Source organism: Ochotona princeps, chromosome 4 (assembly GCF_030435755.1).
Source record: "Ochotona princeps isolate mOchPri1 chromosome 4, mOchPri1.hap1, whole genome shotgun sequence".
Lineage (NCBI taxonomy): Eukaryota > Metazoa > Chordata > Mammalia > Lagomorpha > Ochotonidae > Ochotona > Ochotona princeps.
Genome location: NC_080835.1, coordinates 7330166 through 7350554, shown reverse-complemented (window position 1 = coordinate 7350554; position 20389 = coordinate 7330166). Strand labels below are relative to the sequence as shown.

The 20389-nt window shown below is 51.9% G+C and overlaps 1 protein-coding gene across 1 annotated transcript; it reads right to left on the bottom strand.

Moving 5' to 3' along the window:
• Positions 1 to 715: 715 nt before the first annotated feature.
• Positions 716 to 20022, bottom strand: SLC22A8 (solute carrier family 22 member 8). The gene is made up of 10 exons (XM_004596884.2): positions 19690 to 20022; positions 6601 to 6704; positions 5909 to 6063; positions 5330 to 5498; positions 3360 to 3483; positions 3052 to 3167; positions 1963 to 2177; positions 1211 to 1319; positions 908 to 1111; positions 716 to 815 (listed from the first exon to the last, which is right to left on the bottom strand). Exons 1-10 carry the CDS (start codon positions 20020 to 20022, stop codon positions 716 to 718), a joined length of 1629 nt encoding a protein of 542 aa, XP_004596941.2.
• Positions 20023 to 20389: the final 367 nt, after the last annotated feature.

Genomic DNA, 20389 nt, shown 5'->3' with positions numbered 1-20389 from the left:
GAACCTCGGCACACACAGAGCATCCTTGGCACACACAGACACACACTTGTCTCTTCTGTCTTCCGGAATCAAGAGCAATGACTTCCATTGCTTATAAACTATCCAGCATGAGTATTGTGCTATGGCAGTGCAGGTACCCCAGGACACAGGCACTTATCCACAGCAGCCCCTCATGTGTGTCCCTGTGTGCATGCATGTGTATGTACATTTAAGGACAGGAAGGTGGATGTGTGTATTCATGCGTCCCCTTTTCCACCCTGGCTCTTGAGCAACATGGCTTGAATTTTTTATTGCTCTTTATTAAAACCTCCCATGGATGAAAAGCATTGTGGGAAGAAGGGGCAATGGTCTCTTTTAGGACTGAACAGCCAGGGGTCGTCTGGGGAAGGGGCCAGCACACCAGGGAAGGTGGGCAATGATGAAGGGCTGGACAGGAGAAGGGCAGGGCTGGGCTGCAGGTGGTGTGTGTGTGTGTGTGTGTGTGTGTGTGTGTGTGCGTGTATGCAGGGGCACGTGTGAAGTGGCCTGTGGCCAAACCTTTGAACCAGTCATGGCTACTCCAGGGACTCAGATGGTGATGGTGATAGAATCACTTTCCCCACTCCTCAGGAGGCTTTGTCCTAGGAGTGTGAACCCTTCTCCCATCCCTCAGAGAGAGACCCGGTCCTGGCTGGGCTCAGTCTTTGGAGGGCAGGGAGAGGTGACCCCGTGGTCCTCAGTTGGGGTCCAGGCCAGGTCCTGAAGACTGCAGGGGGATCATCTGGGATGCCTTTTCTGCCTCTGGTTCTGGCTTTGGCTTCTTTGATGGCTGGTACCTAGGGACACAGAACTCAGGAAAAAAGCTCTGACGTCAGACCTGCTTTCCCCAGGAAGATCGCCAGGCAGGATCCAGAGGCAGGGAACTGACCAGTTTTCCATGTCTTCCAGGGTCTCTGGCAAGGGCCGGTTGAGGGTCTCGGGCAAGAAGATGGCAGCACAGCCTCCCAGGAGGGCGATGGATCCATAGATGAGGTTGGGTATGAAGGGCTGGATCTCGCCCGTGATTTTCACCAGCGGGGAGATCATGCTTCCCACGCGGGCCCACAGGTTACTTACGCCCATCCCTGTTTGCCTGGGAGGGTTCAGAACAGGGATTGGCAGGCTGGGTGTGGGGTGGGAGGATGGCACAGTCCCCCCAACTCTCAGTCCCCAGCCTCAAGTTGGTAATTACCGAATGACTGTGGGGAATAGTTCACCGGTGTAGAGGAAGAGGCAGCTGAAGGAGCCAGACAGACATCCCTTCCCAAAAACGGCCAGGATTGTCCTTATGATAGACATGTCTGCGGAGAGAAGCAGACATGGACCTGGGATTTGGGAGCCCTTGAGGGTTCTTACTCCTCAGTAGACCTTGTCTCACTTTGTGCTGTGCCTGCCAGGAAGCCCAGATGCAAATTCCAAGCTGAGAAACAGCTCCCCTGTTATTTCAAATGCTTTGTGTTCTTGTGTCCCGCTGTGTCTGTGTTTTCCCCTGAAACCAATTCTCGATTTCCATATTGTATACGTTATTGCCTTAAAATAACTCAAGTTCCTTTGGAAGGCTACAGGGGTCTTAAGAAACAATGTCTATGTGAGATCAAAGTGGCTTTTCCCAGGTCCTGGTAGAGTAGATTGTAGGTCTTTCTTGAGCACTGAGCTCTGTTTTTTCCATCTGAGCTCATTCTCTGCATTGACGTCATTCGGGACACGCCCAGTCCCTCAGCAGTCCCTCACATTGTGCAGACACCACCGAGCTGCACTCAGCCCAAGTCAGATCTGGAGAGGAGCTTCGATATTATCTAGCCCAATTGAATTATTCTCTAGAAGAGAGACCTGGGCCTTATTAGAGAGTGCAGGCCATAGTGTAAGAGGCAGCAGAATTGGATTCCCTGGCACTCTATTTTCCAACATTTTCCAGAGAATTCTGGGACAGCCCCAGCAACTCACCCGAGGGCACGAAGATGAGAGACAAGATGGCCGCTCCTGCGAGGAGCAGGGCACCGGCCTGAGTGATGTGACGGCCCAGGTAGCTTAAGGAGAGGATGGTGACGAACTTGGCTGGGATGTCGACCCCCCCAAAGATGATCTGGAGGATATAGATGTTGACTCCAAATTCTTCCACACCCATAGCTAAGCTGTAGTAGGCAAAACCAGTCGCAAACCTGAGGGGCAGAAGAGCGTGTTCAGATCCACAGCTGGGCTGAGGCTACTTCCCCACTGGCCGTTGGGACACCAGGATGACGAGCAGATATGCAACTGACTGATGGCAAGCCACTTCGATTGTGCCTGGGATGTGCTGGGATGGCCTGTTCATGTCTGACTTGAGTGTGATCTAGGTGTGGTGGCAAAAGTGCCCCTAATGGACTCTGGATGGAGTCAGGACTTGGGGGAAATCTCAGAGACTCAAGGAGGCACAGGTGACTGCTCCTGGTTGGGTAGCAGTTAGACATCAGGATGAAGGAAAGCTGAGCTGGCCACATGGGTTAGATGCTCTTTTTTTCCTGTCCCAGAATTGTAGGATCTCTTTTGAAAGGCTCCTAGGCAAACTAGATCCCATTCACCTGGGCATGGCTAGGGTGCAGAAGGGCATTAATGCCAGATCACAGAAAGGGCTCTGAGGGAACTGTAGAGTCACATAGAAGACAAAACTTGTGAGATGTCATTTTTATCTGCAAGTCTGGAGCCCAGAGGCTCAGCTCCCTCTGGGGGCTCCATAGGGTAGGCAGGGACTGGGTGAGAGAGGCAGAGTGTGGAAAAATGGCCATGGCAGGGATGTGAAGGGTCTGGATTGAGTGTTCTGTGGATGGGGCTGTGTCCATGTGACCCCGGAGGGAACAGACCCTGAAGATAGCACTTGGGTATGGCAGAGGGATCCAGCAGATTTCTAGGGTTGAGGGCTGGGCTGTGGTGGCTCAGGGGAGGTGTGGTCCCTTGATTTCTGTTGCAGGTACTCTAGGCTTTGCCTGTAGGTGAACCTGCTGGAGGCCTTGTTTGTCACCTCTGGCAAGGTGTGGGTGGGGAGGGGTGCTGGGTTACCAGGCCAGGGAAAGACAGAAGACCACGCGGCGAAGGGTGGGTGTCCGGAACAGGTCAGCTGTGGTGTACTTGGCCTTGGCCAAGGAGATGTCCTTCTGCAGGCTGAGTTTGAGCTCCTTGGGGCAGAGGAGGGGGCATCATTACTGAGTAGCTGGAGGGTAAGAGGAAGGGATGGAGGTGCAGGCCGGTGTCTAGAGGAGCTTGCATGGGGGCATCGAAGTGATGTCAGCTCTGAGCAGGGGGAATAGAAGCAAGGGACAGGCAGAGCATGGGGTCCTTCCCCGACTGCCACCCCTCTCGGCCCCTACCTCCAAGCTGAGCTTTTTTCCTTCCTCCTTCTTGCCGTTGAAGGTGGCCACGCGCTGGAGTACCTTCAGGGCCTTTGAGGACCTCCCATTCAGGACCAGCCAGCGAATGGACTCTGGTATCCACCTGAGGGCCAGAATCAAGTCACAGTCCCCCTCCCCCGTCTCCACCATTCCAAAGGCCTATTTGGAAGAACATCAACAGCCAGGGCCACGGGGTAGGAGGTCCAGAAACCCGAGCTGCCTTTACTTCAGATTGCATGGAATTTAAACTTGGCTCAACTTAGTTCAACTTTGCACCTGGGTTGCCTACAGCCAGCACAAATTCCAACAATCTCCTCCTCTCCTTCCAGAAGAAACTTTTCCCTGCCCCTCTCACCCTAGCCCAACCAGGCTGCTTGTTATCATTGGGTGTCTTCCTTAGCTGGGAGCCTCAGTCCCTTGGCCAAGGCAGTTGGGACCCATGGAGGGCATGGCATGCTTGAGGCTGGGCAGCTGGAGGGTCCTGCACATTTGCCCCCTTCTAGTTTGCTTGGGCAGCTTGCCCAGTCTTTCTGGTGAAGCAAGGGGTAGGGCTGCTTTGTTGGGGCAGCTCAGGAATGGGGCTGGAGGCCAGGGTGGGTGTTGTGGCCTATAGAATAAACTTGAGAATCCTTTGATTCTTTCTGCTAGGAGGTGGATCTTGGGACTGGGGAGATCCTGGCCACATTGTGAAGCTTTTGGGGGCTGTCTCATCTCAAGCTCTCCCTGAGGGCCACTGAGCCAGGAGAAATGGAGGAGAGAGGTGTGGAGAGAACAAAGTGGTATTCGGAGAAATCTGGTCCAGGACGGATTGACATCAGTGGTGGACTTGTGAGCACTCAGGACTTGATTCAGTAAGGCCCTTGGGGAGAGGACAGTGGTTCCCTGGTAGCTTCCTGGACCCCCTGTGCCCACCCTGCTGGCCTATTGTGTTTTCTGTGCCTGCCCTGTTAGTCCCGTGAGCCTGCTTCCACCAAGACCTTCAGTGATATCTCTCCAGAGGAAGCCAGGATTGATGAGCCTGCCCATGGACAAGGTCCACATCCCTCCAGGTGCTACACTTGGTCTTAGCCAAAAGGCCGAGAAGCGATTCACATCCTCCAGGTGATGGGCAGTGTCATCTCACTTTACCTGGAAAAATCTGGAGGTACAGAGTGTGCAGGACTGGTCCCAAGCCACATAAGGAAGGGGAGTGGGCTGCTACCTGTGCTCTGGTGCCCTCCTGACTCTGATCGTGCCAGCTTTGTGCCCCTCCCAGGCTGTGGAAACGGCCTGGCTCTGACATTTTCACAGCTGCCCTTGCCCATCACCCTCTCTAGGAGCTTCTCTTGTCCAAACTAAGGTCCCAGCCTGGTTCTGTAACTTGAAACCTCAATTTGCTCTTCTGCTCCCTTCGCACAGAGATGCCACGAGGACCAGAGACAGTAGCGCTGAGGTCCAGAGCTAGGTCTTGCACTGGTGTTTGACAAAAGGTTGCACCAGATGTTACCTTTGCTCCTGAGCTCTCCAGCCTCACTGCCTTTGGAGACCCCTTTCCTATCTAGTTCTGAGGTAGTTCAGATTTGTCCCCAGAGCCATCTTGCCTGCACAGTCTTGTTCTGCTTCCCATTTCCATGTGTATGGGTGTGTTCCTCTGGGCTGTTATTTTGATAACAGAGCCTTGGTGAGGCCTGCAGGTCTGAGACACCTTCTGTAGCCTCCCACCTCCCTGGCATTCAGTGATCAGCATAGCCTGGCCCCATCCCATCCATGGCAGCCTATTTCATGTCTCCAGTTAGAGGCAGCTGCTCCCTCCTGAAGCCTTGGCCTAGTGTCACCCACCCTTCCCACCTCCCCCGCCCCGGGCTTGTGAGCTAGTGTCCAGGGACAGAGTTAACCTGCCTGGTTAAGCATGAGCTCACTCTGGCTCTGGTTCGTCCAAGGAGGGAGGTGAAGAGGAGAGGGCTACCTACCAGGTCAACGCGCAGATGATGAAGTAGGGAACAGCTGTGGTTAATTGCAGCCAGCGCCACTGGGGAATGGCATAAGCCAGGCCAGGCAGGACGAACTGGCCGGCGGTGTAGAAGTACCCTATGGCCGTCGACGTGATGGCTCGCATCTTGGTGGGTACCCACTCCACATCTGTGGGGGAGATCCAAGGCAATGGGGCACTAGCTCCTTTCACCTGCTGGCTGCTGACCTGATTCGGATACTAAGGGGCGCATTTCATGGATGCTGTCGTAGAGGTTCAAGGAGGCAGCACCCCCACCAGGGCTGAACTCTCCTGCTCCCACATTCTTGACCCCTGCCTTATTCCCACCCCCTTGATGTCCTAATCTGTAAAATGAGTGTAACAGTATCGGGTGCATGTGTGTGTTCTCGATGAGCTCTAGGTAAGCCCTCCGAGGTGACAGCTGCTCATAGTACGCTGTTGTTGTAGCTCAGGAGGCCTCCGAGGGCCCTGGGATGTGCATTGGCAAGGCCACATCTCCCCTATCTGAGGTCTGTGCTCATGGTCCTCCAACCCTGCCCTCCCTCCGCTCGGGGCTTACTCAAGATGACGGTGCTCAGGGTAATGCCTGAGATGCTGCAGCCACAGAGGAAGCGAAAGACCATGTAGATGGTGAGGGTGGGGCTGAAGGCTGCGCCAGAGCCACAGGCCGCCAGCAGTAGGTAGCAGCCAGTCAGGATGGGTTTACGACCAAACCTATAGCCCAAGGAAGGAGGGGGTTTGTTGGTGGTGGTGGCACAGGTTAGCCCCCATGAACCTGCCAAGATGCGTGACTCTGCAGGATTCAGGGCAAAGGGCTTGGGCCCTCTCCTGCCCTCCAGTTGAGGACCAGGTAGGGCAAATTACTCTTTCCCCTGACAGAGCCTTACTGGTAATTGCTAGTTTTTGACAAGTTTGCAGTTAGAAGGCTGAGTTAATGAGTGATTTCCACCCCCAACCTCCTGATGAGCTGACTGGGCAGAGGTCAAGGACCACTCATCTCTGAGCAGTCCATCTGCCCTGCCTCCATTGCTACATGGTCATTATGCTATGTAGAAAACCCGGAGGCTTTCCCTGTGGGTCCAGGGAGACCAGAGACTCAAGTTGCAAGGACTTTGGGATGATGAAAGGTTGTGGTCTGAGGCTGAATCGCAAGTACCACTCTCCCATTTTCCCCAGCTTCACCTGGCAGGGGTGCCTGAGTGGACAGTATGGAGAGGAGTCGTTTCCAAGGAGTATGCCCCAGCATCTCACCTGTCCGACAGGTCTCCCAGCACGAGCCCTCCGATCAGTATTCCCGCCATGTAGATCGACTGGGCCATCTCCTTCAGTTTGTTTGAGCTGCACACCAAGTTCCACTGCACAAGAGCAAGGGTGGGCCTGTCTGGCTCAGTGCAAACCAGTGCTCTCAATAGTGCTCAACCCATGACTTCACAGATACCCCTTCTCTCCAAATCCTCCCTGGGCTTCCCTCAGCCTGTTGCCTCACTATCAGGCACCATTCTTGCTTCCAGCAGACCAGGGACTTTTTAGGTCTGTCCAGCATCCCTCAGATATGGCTTGGAATGGTTTGCCCAGTCTGTTCAGCTACCCCTATAGATCTGCACTCCCCTCAGCCTCCTCTGCCCTAAGCTGTGTCCTCTGCCCCAAGCTGTGTCCTCTGGCTTGCTGCTGACCTCCTATTGCACCCAAGGCCAGTCCCTCTGCCTGCAACTTGACCTTATCTTTGTCCCCTACAGGGACATCGCTCTCTGGAGGCCACCTCCCTGCTCTCCGTATCTGCTGTCTCTTGCTTTTTCGCTCTCTCCTGCTTCCTGCCCACCAGCATCGGTTCAGATCTTTCTTCTCTGGTGATGTTAGGGGCCTTGGAATAGGGGAGATAATCCTGGGTGGAGTGTGTGCATGTGTGTGGTGTTTTTTGTCATCAAGTGGGATCTTACCAGCAAGAGAGTCTCTAGGTGCCTGTGACTACTGGAGGAAGAAAGGCATTGTTGCTGGCCATGAAAATGGAGAAAGGGGATATGGGAATCCTAGAAGCCGGAAAAGGCTGGGAAGCAGATCCCACTCCATGCCCCTGCCTCCCCTGGAGCCTTGGTTTTAGCTGTGCGAGATCTATGCTGCTCCCCCACCCGCTCTGCTACATAGGCTTTTGGTCAATGATCTGTGCAGTTGGGGGAAAAATTCTCTTGGTCTCAAAGCTCTTCCCTTTGCACATTCACTCTGCTTCCCTGTACGTGGGACTGTCTTCTGTTCGCTTCTCACTCTCCTGCTACTGTCCCGCCGAGCTCTCCAAAGCTATTAACATCTCCCTCTACAGGCAGAATGGATCTCCTGATCCTGGCCTAGCTGGGCATTGCTGCGCTCTCTCTCCCTGGACGCTCCTCTTGCTGTCCTCTGACTCTTTCCCTCCAGGGGCTCCCATATCCCAGCAAGGCCTTAACAACTTCCTCCAGGCTCTCTTGGGAGCCTCCCTTGCTGCCTGCTTTTCCCTGACAATACGTTCTCTGCCCACGGCCTCAGTTGCTAGTCTAGGCTGAACATTTTGAAGGTTCCTGCTTCAGTCGCTAGGCTGTCCTGGCTTCCAGACCAGCAGATTCTGCTGCCCCCTGGAAAGCTCCACATGGATGATCTCACACACATGTCAGAGACTCCACAGTGTTTATCACTCAGTCCTTGGCAGGTCCCAATCTTGGCGACTGGCAGCTTTCTTTAAAATTTTTTTTACTGAAAAAGTCTTATATGCTATTGGACTGGCGTGATGGTTCAGTTGGCTAATTCTCTGCCTGTAAGTGCCAGGACCCCATATGAGTGCCAGTTTGTGTCCTGGCTGCTCTGCTTCTCATCCAGCTCTCTGGGAAAGCAGAGGAGGATGGCCCAAAGCTTCAGTACCCTGCACTTGCATGGGACACCCAGAAGACACTCCTGGCTCCTGGCTTTGGATCTGCCCAGTTCTGGCCATTGTGACCATTTGGGGGAATAAACCAGCAGATGAAAGATCTTTCTATCTCTCCTCTTTCTGTGAATTTGTATTTCCAACTTAAAAAAAATCTTAAAAAAAGTTACATGCTATCTTCAGTTGGCAAATAATTGTGTTACATTCATGGAGAACAGGATTTTGATAGATGTTTGCAGATTAATTAGATTAAGTTAGTGAACGTATCCATCTCTTCACTTCCATGAAATTCTTTGGTGCTGAGACATTTGAAAATCTCTTAGATTCTTGAATGTTTCCAATACAAAGAAAGGCTACGTGCCTGGGTGCCAGATACGCTTTCTACCCTGATCTAACTCATACAATGTGTGCAAGCACATGTGCATAATTACTGTACATCCACTTAAAAAGTGCTAAATATTGTGCAAAGGGTTAGACTGATGCTTGCAATGTTGGTGTCTTATATTAGAGCCCAGGTTTGAGTCCTGGAAGCTCTGCTTCCAATCCAGCTCCTTGCTAATGTGCTTGGGAAAGCAGCAGAGGATGGTTCAAGTCCTTAGGCCCTTGTTACCCATGTAGGAGACCTAAATGAAGTTCTTGGCTTCTAGCTTCACTGCATCAGTCCTGGCTATTGTAGGGGAGTGAACCAGCAGATGGAAGGTCTTTCTGTCACCCTGCCTTTCAAACAAATAAATCTTAAAAAACAAAGTTCATTCTCTTAGATTTTGGGAATACACATTATCACTGTCTCCAGCCTGGTATGTGACCTGTCTCCAAGATCCTCCTCCTGTCCCAGTGAAACTCTGGGTCCTTTAACTGGCACCCTGCTCCCTGGGCCACCGCAGCACCTCTGGCAAGCCTCATTCTCTTCCCTACTTGCAGGAGCTTGACTGTTGTTTTGATTTGACATGTGAGCGAGTTCTTGCTGGTAACCCTGCCCTAACTCTCCTTTCCCTGTCCCATGCCCTAATCGTGTTATTTTCAAATTTCTGACTTTACAACATTTTGTGAATCTGGACTTTACTCTTTCCACTATTGCAGCCTTGGTGTTGGTCTTGTCATCTTGCATGTGCCTGAAGTTTGTCAAGTTCCAAGCACCTTTCTGAGTCAGCTGTCTTCATTTCTAACTCATTTACTTCTCATACTTGTCACTTGAGTGTCACTATCACCACCATTTACAGATGAGGAACCTGGGGCCAGAGACACTGCAAGCACTGTGTGCTAGGTCTTCCCGACTTCAGCCTCATACTCTCCTGTCCATTCTTGGTCTGATGATTTAAGTAGTTTTCTGAACATCTCTCCAATCATTTCTGCCCTGCCTAAAGCATTCACTGGCTTCCTCTTGCTGTTCGGGCACAAATAAAGTTCAGTTAACAAGAATTTACAAGGCCTTCCACGCTCTGGCCCTGGCCTACCTGTCTGTTCTAATCTCCTACTAATCCCCAACACACAGCCTTTGTGCCGGCCACCCTGAATTACTTGTGTAATGAAGTGGAGAATTTGATTCATTAGAGGTGCCTCCCAAGAATGTTGTAGAAGTAAAACAGTGTGGGGGAAGAGCCTTTTCCCTTTTTCCTTGGCTAGAATGGAGGGAGGATGGAGTGGATAAAGATCCTGATACCTCAATCGTCCCTTCTGTCTGGGAAGGGAGCTGTGTGATGTGTGTGTGTGTGTGGGGGGGGTGAGGTAGGGAGAAAGAGAAAAGGAAAAGCATAAAGGAGAAAGTAGAGGTAAGAGAGAGCACTCCATATTGTGGAAAGACCTATCATTCACCTAAAGTCATTTGTCCCTTCTCGCACATTTCCCAGGTTGTTTTATAACTGAACACGTTCTTGATGGTAGAATGTGGGTGGAAGAGGTACAGGCTCCATCTAACCCACTTGCTAAAGTGGAAATCTCTGGCCTGGATTTGCATGCTCTTCCTTTCCAGTTGGCGGGAAAGGCTCACAACTGGCGCAGCTCTGGAAGCAGAAAGTTGAAGATGGCAGGGCTGCAGTCAGACTGGGTCCCGGAATGACCCCATGGAGCAGATTCACTCAGCAGCTTACAATACTGTTATATGAAAAGGAGCGCTATTACAGGGAAAAGAGAAGCATTTTGCATCTTTCAAGCCATGAGTCAGTGTTAGAAGTTTTTGTTATAGCTATCTAGCCTATTCTGAAACTTCCCACCAGAAGCTGCAAATGGAAATTGCAGATTGTGATGTCAGTCTCCATGGTGTTAATGATCTGTTTGGTTTATCACGAAAGGGTCAGTGGCAGACTAGCTTGGACTAATTGAAGGCTGTTGCCTGCTTCATTCTCTTAGACCAGATCTGCTAGATCTTGGTTTCTCCTGTGATCATGTAGACTTTAGAATGACTGGCACAAACCAGATTCTGCCAGAAAAAAAAAAGTGCCGTTTTGAGAATGAACTTTGAGCTGCGTTTAGAAAATCCTGGGATCCTTACAATGACTTCCCAGGCTCTGTAGGACCTGCTGCCCTGTTTAATGCTGCATCTCTCTGTTCTGGCCATCTATGGCTCACTCTCACAGTCCCCTCTCTAGCTGAACAGGTTATCTTGCTCTCATAAGCAGCTCAGGCTTACTGCTACTTCAGTCTTGAAGTATGTCAGTCCCTTTGGAGTGTTCTTCCCCCATCTACCTACTTGATTCTTTCACTTTCTTGAGATCTATGCTCAGATGTTCTTTTCTTTTAACATTTATTTTTATCCATTTGAAAGGCAGAATTAAAGAGAGAGAGAGAAAGAGAAAGAGAGAGAGAGAGAGAGAAAATCTTCCATCCACAGCTTCACTTCCCAAATGACTGCAATTCTAGTGCTGGGCCAGGAATCGTCAGTGCTAAAGCCAGAATCCAGCAGCTTAATCTGGGTTTCCAGCATGAGGGTAGGGCCCGAGCACCTGGATCATTCTCTGCCACCCTCCTGGGTGCATCAGCAGAGAGCTGGATTGGAAGTGGAGCAGCTGAGATTCAAACCAATGCCCACATGGGATGCCAGTGCCACAGGTGGCAGCCCGACCTGCAGCATCACAATACCAGGCCAGTTGTTACTTTCTCAATAATATTGTCCTGGACCACTATTTTAAATGACAGCCTTGGGGCTGGCACTGTGGTACCATGGTTTCGGTCATTGCCTGTGATGCAGCTATCCCATGAGAGCATCAGTTTGAGTTCTAGTTGCTCTGCCTCCAATCCAGCTACCTGCCATTGCACCTGAGAAAGTAGTTGAAGATGGCCCAAGAAGCTGGGCCCTGCCACTCATGTGGTAGACTCAGATGAAGCTTATGACTTCTGGCTTCGACATGGCCCCAATCCTGGCTGTTGTGGTTATTTGGGGGATTAAACCAGCAGATGGAGGGTTTCTTTCTCCCTCTGTCTCTTCTTCCCTCTGTCTGTAATTCTGTCTTTCATGTAAATAAACAAATCTTTAAGAAAAATGACTGCTTCCAGTGGTCCATACTCCTCTATTTTATTTCTTATAACATATCTGCCATCAGACATACTTTATATTTTTCCATTTTATGGTTATTGTGTATTTTCCCCCAAAGACTGTCAACTCAATGAACGTAAGGCTTTTAACCTCTTTTGTTCACTACTGTGGTTTCATTTGCTTGGATCAGTGACTGACACAAATAGACACTTGTGGGACTGAGTCCCCACCACAAGAAGAGAGAGAGAGAGAGAGAGAGAGAGAGAGAGCCTTAGAAGTTAGAGATAAAGGGCTAGTGTGGTGGCACACAGTAGGTGGTGCTGGCATCCCATATGAGGGCAGTGGTTCTGGGTCCTGGCTGTTTTGCTCATGATCCAGCTCCTTGCTAATACACCTGGGAAAGCAATAGAAGATGGCCCAAGTCCTTAGACCCTTGCCATCTGTGTGGGAGACCCAAGTGGAGTTCTGGACAACTGGCTTCAGCCTGCGCCGATCTTGGATACTGCAGCCATTTAGCGAGTGATCTAGAGGATGGAAGATCTTTTCTTCTCTGCCGCTCCCTCTCTGTCACTCTGCCTTTTAAATAAACGAACAATAAATCTTTTAAAAATAAAGGTTTGTCAATGTCCAAAGGAGATGTCATAGGGTCCACACTCTACCTGTTGTGTGGGAAGCTGCCTCACCTTCTCAGCATATGTCAAGATGAGCAGTCTCTAGATGATTATACGATCAGATGTCAGTGGCAAAGAGAGAAGTGTTCTTCCTTCAAAATCAGACTGGAAAAAATGTCTATGGAAAAATGTCTACAGGACAAAACCCATTCCCTAGTAGTTCTCTGAAGCTTCTTAGAAGGAGGAGTGGTTTGGAGTTAAATATTTAAAGATATGAGCCCTCACTTGTAGTCACAGTGCCTCCTAGAGAGTTTATGGTTAATAAAGCTCACCGGAACTAAGATTAAAAAAGTGATTGTGGATGTCTGGCAGGTCAGCATGACCCCGTGGGTCTCTGATATGCAATGTGCAGCCTTTAAGGTTGAATTGTGACCTTGCAAGCAATGCTGAAGTCCTAACCCTTCATCATCCAGCATGTGAGCTCGTTTGAGGACAGGGTTGTTGGCAGGAGCAATTAGCTAAGTAAAGGTAGAGCCATACTGGAGTGGTGTGGGCTCTCCATTTGCCATGATTGGTGTCCTTCTAAGAAGGCAAGGGAAACAAAGAGAGAGAGAGAGACTTGGGAAGGATGCCCTGTTACAGAGAAGGCAGGCAGAAGCTAGGGTGATGCAGCCACCAGTTAAGGAATGCCAAACATTACCAGCAGCTCTTGGAAGCTGGAAGAAGCAATGAGGGATTTTTCTGCAGGGTCTTTGGAGAAAGCAAAACAGCATTGCTTTACTTTGGACTTGTGGCTCACAGATGTGTGAGACAGTAACAAACTCAACGTGAATCCACTGCAGGATTCCAGACTGAGGAGTCTGCTGGTTTGAAGCAGGTCATGGTAAGGGGGTTGGGAACAGAAGAGCGCCGTATTGTGCTTCTTACTTGCACTATCACCGCTGCCTTGAAGGGTGTGCCTTACAAGAAGGTGGGATTGAGAACAGAGCCAGGACTGGAATCCGTGCACTCAGATGTGGGATGCTGGAGCCACAAGCTGAGGCGTAACTATTGTGCCAAACGCCCACTCCCACAAGGCCCAATGGGTTATGCAAGGCATCTGGAGTGTGACTTGCATTTCTGTTGACTGTGGCTCCATGCATTGGCTAGGCTATGTGGAGCCCTTGGACTTGAAAGGGTTATGCTAGTGATTCAGTACAAGTTTCTAAGGCTTTTGCACTGACTGTGGTCTCTTTATTCTAATAATGTTGTCAGTCCTTCCAAACTCACGTCAAAGTCATCTTCTAGAAACTTGTTCTGTGGATAGCCAGCACAGACAGGTGTGTAGCGAGCACCTTTCTGAAGTGAATGCGCAGCTGGGAAGCACACAGGACTCCCTAATTGGTGAAAAATCCCTCATTTCTCCTTCACCTCCAGCATCCTGTTCTTGGTTTCACAAGGTACACACTGCACAGAGTTCTAGCTGCTCATTTACCATTTTTTTTAAATCTCCTGAATTCTGTAACCTCACTGAGGACAGAGATGGTCTCATTTGATGCTTTATCCCTGGCAGTTAGCAAAGTAGTTGGTGCTTATTAAATGCTAATGTTTACTCAATGAATAACTATTGAGTAAACAGGGTAGGGTTTATTATAATTATTTTACGGATAGGGTCAGACAGAGAAGGGCAACTTGCTGGGTTGGGGGAGCCAGTTCCCCAGCTTCCTGGGCATGACCTTGACTGATCGTACCCATCCACTTATAGCAGCTTGGCCTTGACATTTCTCCCAATATTCTAGAACACTATTGTTGGCTTTTCTTGTCACTGAACCCCCAAGGGAGCTGGGTTCAGGATGGGAAGGGCAGGAGGCTTACTGCCATGTCTTCCTGCATGGGGTGATACATCAAGAAGGTGGCAGGGAAGAAGCAGTAGGAGTATTACCATGTGCATGGGAGAGCTTTGCCAGAAATGTAATCAGCGAGGGTAGGAGGTTCTAATGATCTTTCTATCACAGCCCAGCAGTCCAAGCCCAGAGGGTAACTGACTTGGATGATCATGTCAAGGCAGAGATTCAATACTCAGGTCTTTGGATCCCCTGCTGGTGCCCTTGACTGTGATCATAGCTCCCTGCTGTCCCATGGTGTGCTGTGCTCTGGGCTGTGCCAGGCTGGTTGCTCTGAGCCACTGTGTGACAGTGTGCATCAGCATGGGATGGGATTGTGGTTGAAGAGGCAGACAAGGTCGGAGCCATTTGGACTGATCTGTTAACCAAGGCTAAAGGGTGAGGATAGGCTTAGCAGCTGGAGCAGTGGAAGAGAGACCAGGAGGGTGTCTCAGAGAGTGAGGCAGGCAGTGGGTCATAAGAGATTGGGGAAAACCCTTCTTGCCCAAGGCTGTGGTCAGTAGGTAGTGGCCTGTTGTGTGAGGGAGAACTGCTTCTGTCAGGGAACCATACCCACGTACCCTGTCCTTAAGAGCCAGTACAAGGAAAATGCTGTTCTTCGTGTGGAGGTCTTTGGGGTTCAGGCCAGCCTTGCCCAAGTGCATCCTTTGAACGCAAGGCCAAGGAGGACAGGCGAGGTACCTTGGAGAGAGTCAAAGGGACGCGAGTACAGCTCTGCCATGTAGGAGCCTGGGCAATGGCATAGCCTCAATGTGACTCAGGCTCCTTGTCTGTGTTTCCCAAGGTTGTGAATGATTCCACAAAGCCAAAGAACCCAGCACTACCCCCAGCAAACAATGAACATCAGTGCATGTGCTGTTCCATTGTTATTGTCCCATGTCTGCAGATGACCCCTGTTCACAGAGATGTGTGATACGGAAGAGTCAGGATCCTGGCCCCCAACCTTACCCCTAACTCCAAAGGCCTGACTCACCACCCCACCTGGGGTGTTCTCTGGATCTGAGCTCCGTGTGTTCGTTGTCAAGAGGGGACAGCAGTGCCTGATCAGTGGTGTCCTGGGAGAGGAATGTAGTTCTGGGGGCTTTGTATATAGATGGTGCCTACTGAGTAGGGGCTACTCCAGAGGCCCCTCCCACCCCCATGGCCATGGACAGGTTCTTTCTGTGTCAGGGCTGTCAGTCAGAGTCAGGCTGGCTGGAAAGGGGCTCGTGGGTCTTCAACTGGGGTCATATTGACAGCCAGAGAGAGGTGCGAGGAGGGGTTTTCCAGGCTAGGGCAGATCAGGACTGTGAGGCAGGAGAGGGGCTGGAGGTGGACAAGGCCTAGGAGCTGGAGAGCAAAGGAAGGTCAGAGTTGCATGGGCTCAAGGCTACTTCTCCAGGAGCTTCCTGGGGGCCTCCAGGGGCTCCTATGGGAGGGGCATGGGCCCTCTGTGGCCCTGGAGCTGGTACTGGGAGACTCCAGGCCCTAAGAAGAGCTTGAAGGGTCTTAGGAGGATGCCCAAAGGGCTTAGAGGCAGGTGGGGTGGAGCTGTAGGCCATGCTTGGCACCAGGGACCTGGCAAGCAGCTTTGGTGCTCCCATGCTTCCCAGGCCTGACAGAAAGGCCTTTGTTTCCTTCTGAAAATTCCCCACCTTGCTGCTGCTGCATTGGGAGAGGAATTTGTAGTTACCCTAGCCAGGGGAGCTTAGGGGGTCACAGGCAGGAGGGAGTTTGCCTCCGCTCCAGCTGCTGCATAGAGCCGCTGGCTCAGCCCTCTGCTTGCCATCCTGTTCCGCACACATGAAGGTGAAGGCAGGAGAGGAGGGGTTGTGGAAGGAGGCAAAGTCTGGGAGTCCAGGTGGATGGGGAGAGGGATGCTGAGAGAAATGAAGCCCACTTTGCTGGGGACATGTCCACCACTAGGAGCAGCTCATGCTGGCCCACACTGTCCTGTAGGCACCAGGTGCTCATCACTGTCCTCACGTGATGGCTGCTGACCCTCATGCTTGCTTGCGGATGAGGAAACTGGGACTTTGTGGCCAGTAAATGGCAGAGTCCAGATGTGAGCTCCGGCTGACCGAGGGTCATGATCTTACCCTGTGGGTCTGGGGCATGGTTCTTCACCATGACTAAGCAGATTGCCTGACCCTGGCTTATTCACTGCCAAGTACCTGTACCCCTTCCCTGTTGCCAGCACATTTAGTCCTTGGGCACCATACTAGAGACCTACCCTTGCAGTTGCTGCTGGAACCACCCCAGCCAAGCAGGTGACCCTTGGACCGGCCATGGCTGAACCACAAGCACTACCAGCAGCTGGCTTGGTGTAGCTACTAAGGTGCCCGGGGCTGGTGGAGGCCCCTCCTTCAAGAGTCCTCAAGCAGCTAGACTCTGCTGCACACAGAAGGTGCTGCGCCTGACCCCATTCCTGCTGAGATGGTGTTGGGATTGCTGGCTGGCCTGGATGTAAGTTGACAGTTGACTAGGTATAAGTCCTGCCAGCTTTTGCTTGGCAAGGTTCTTGAAAGCTCTCCTGGTGGGTGTGCTGGACAGGAAGCTACTTCTTTCCCAGCAGCCAGCAGTGCCCGCACCCCTCTGTGTGGGGGGCTGGGAAGCTTGTCATTCCCCTAGGCTCTGAGGGAGCATGCCCTTCCTTCAGGGTTGACTATGTCCCTACCCCTGTGATGACAGTGCCGGGCTTGAGAGATACTGTGGGTGGCCCAGAGCAGTGACAGCAAGAGCAAAAGGTGGACCTGTGGACAGGGCACCTGACACACACCTTGGGGCCACCAAGCATGCACAGTCCATCTCACCAATGGTGCTTCAGGAGCTGTGCTGTCCTAAGGAGCATGGGCTCCACAGCCCGACTTCCTGGGTTCAACTCCCCTTGCCACCTTTTATGAAATGGGGTGGGGGTGTTGGACCCGGGACCTGTACCTCCATTTCCTCATCTGTGCTAAGCTCAGAGAGCTAGTGAGAGATCAGTGAGTTCATGTGCACAGAGTGCTTGGGCAGCTAAGTGCTAGTGATGAAGATGGTGACCCAGTTGTACCCACTGGCTCTTGGCTTCTTTGACTGGGCTCTCTGTTTCTGGAGGACACGGAGGGTCCTTTTTACTCTTCTATGTCTTCCCAGGGACCAGATGCACAGATAGTCACCTTGCATGGGCAAGCTGACAGCTTCCTCCCTGCCCCTCAGCCTCCCAACAGCCTCCAGTGACTGCTACAGATGCTGACTCTAGCTGATGCCCCTCCTTTCTATCTGTTATCTCTGTCCTGTATATCCCTGCAAGTTGCTCTTCAAAAGCCACTATTTATCCTACACGGAGCGACAGTCAATGGTTCCTACTGCCCTCCAGAAAGATGCCAAACCAAGACCTCCTACTGACCATTCCCATCCCCAAGTCTCCATACCCTACTGCTCACCCCTGGCACTTGCACTTCTGTTTCTTTCATGTTTCCAACTTCACACTTGACCCCTTCTGCCTGGGGTATCCTTGCCCACTTGTGGTTTCTGCCTAACTCTTACTTCTCCTTCACACATGTGCAAACACTGCTGATGCCGGTAGATCCTGCTGGACTCCCTCACCCCGCTCTGCAGGCGGGCCATGTACCCCTCCTGGGGGCTCCTAGGAACGCTGAATTTACCAAGTGCATTTTCATTTATTCCTCCATTCCTCAGGATTTTATTCTGCAGGGCACTGTTGTGTGTGATGCCCATGATGTGGCTATGCATCCTTCCCTCTGAAGATCACCCAATCCATCTCACTGCCCAGGACTCCTTGGGGGAGGGGAGTGGTGGTGGTCTTTGTCCCCCTAGAGTCAAGCACTATCCTCAGTATTGTGTGTTCAATGACAATGACGTGTGTCATATTTGATGCCTTTCAGGCATTAGTATGCTGGGGAGGAAACACAAGCAGTAAGGGGGAGGGGTGATCTGTGAGACGTGGGGGTGGTGGTTAGGATCGCAGCACTGGGGCCATGAGCCTGCTGTCTGATCCTGAGTCTCTGCCACTTGTTAGCCTATGTGATGTTGAGCAAGTCACTTAAAAGTGCTTCCAGTATCCCTATCTGAAAAACTAGATTAGAATGCCAAATGTCTGTTGGCGCTGCCAGGAGGGTTAGAAGTGCTAATATCTGTGAGCACTTAGAGTGGTGCCTGGCACTCTGTAAGTGCCTCTGGCAGAAAGGCACATTTATCGCTCGAGCGCAGAGCTGTCCCACAGAGTTCTGGATTCACATCCTGTCCCTGCCAAGTCCCTGCCATGTGTAACCCTGGGAGCAGTGAGGGATTGGGCTGGGAATAGCAGACAGTGACACGCCCTCTGAAAGACTCCGTCTCCTGGGATCCACAGAGCCCTCAGCTTCGTGCAGGGAGGTAAGGTGTGGCTCCTGTCCTCAAGGACAGGAGTGGAGTGGAAATGCGACCAGAGGTCCCTACTGCTTGCTCAGATGTCCGCACTGTCACACAACCTGTCTTGAGTCATGTAGCTCCCTGCTTTTTGGAGCCCCATAAGCATGTGTGGCCCTGAACCTCTATTCGGGCATTGGTTTTAACTTGCAGCTGTGTGGCCCTGGGCAACCACTTCCCTTCTCTAGGTCTTGGTGGTCCTGGGTTTTCGCCTGTCAAGGGTAATAGGAGTCATTTTCACGAGAGCAGCCTTGCTGGAATCCAGCAAGTCTATGTGCACAAAGCTCCAAACTGGGACCTGTACCTCCATTGCTGGGCAGGTCGAGCGCTGCCTAGCAAGGGCCAGTCCCCATCCTTTCCCCTCTGTTTTGTCTGCCAGTCTAATTGAACTCTGATTCACAAAGAGGGCAGGTGCAAGAGACAGTGAATACCAAAGCGACGGATGGATGGGAGGTGGACTACCGAGTGGCTGGGGTGAGGGGATGAGCCGTGTTCACTGTCTGCTAAGGAGTGTCCCAGTCGTCCACCCCACCAAGTCCTTCTCCACATGCCCTCCCAAATAGTAGGGCCTTTACACAAAGTGGAATTTTCCTCCTCTCCCTCCTTGGCTGGTTAACCCTTGCCCGCGACATTTGTATCTCAGCTCCTGGGACACCCCCTCCTGTGCCCTCGCTCTCCTGCCCCCGCCCTACCTCCCAGTCCCAAGGCAGTTCACAGTCAGAGGTCATAGCACAAAGTACTTTGCAATGTGACCCTTCTTTTCGTGGTGTTTTCCTGATTCAGTGCTCCCTTCCCCGCCTCCCCACCTCATGCTGAGAACCCCCCTGAGCGCGGGAAAGTACACAGTAGGCTCCTGGTTGTATCCTCTGTGCCTGTCAGTCATAGAACAGGTCCTCAACAGCTGGCAACTGAAGCAGCGGGTGGCAGCTGAGTTTGGAGTAAGCAAATCTGGCTCTCCAGCATCTGAACTTGCACCTGTGCCCAGACCCATCTGCACCTACCCAGAGCCCTGTCCTCAGGGCCTAGAGCACACCCCAGCCTCTCCTCCTGGCCCTGAGTGGTGCAGGACACATGGAGGGAATAGGGTGCCAGACCTACCTCTGTCACAATGGTGTCCCTGGTGCTGTTGTAGATCCAGCCGTCCAGGCACGGCTCGGTGGCCCACTGGGTGTCATTGGGCAGGCTGGTGTTGGGTGGATGCACGAACCGGAGGCACTTCTCAGGCTGGCCATTCTGGTCTAGGGGGAGTATCCAGGGCCCCGCAGAGGCATTGGGGGGCGGGCGACAGTAGTGGCTAGGTGTGGTGGCTGTGAAGATCTGCAGTAGGTTGTGGTTGGCCATACCCAGGATGGGGAAGCCCAGCAAGGCTACGAGCAGATATTGGTATGGGCCCATGCTGCCCACACGGTCCAGGATATCAGAGAAGGTCATGGTGCCAGGCGGGATGAGGCAGAGCTGCAGGGAAGACATCGACCAGGGAGAGATGTGTGGAATGTGGGCTGATGTCTGGGTTCTGACCCCCTGCACCAGGCTGCGTGCGTGAATTCCCACATGCGGGGCAATTAATGTGTATGTGTGTGAAGATACAGGGGCCCAAGTGTGTGTTTGTTGAGGCTGGAGCCTGAGGGTAGAGGTGTACACACATGTGGATGGCAGTGAGTGTGTCTGGCCGGGTTGGTTACATGCATGAAGCAATGTGGACACACAGCAGGGACCAAAGGGCCCAGTCCTGAATGCTGGCCGCATAGGACAGAAAGCAGGGGAGCCAGTGGGGGATGTACCTGATTGCTCTAGGCAG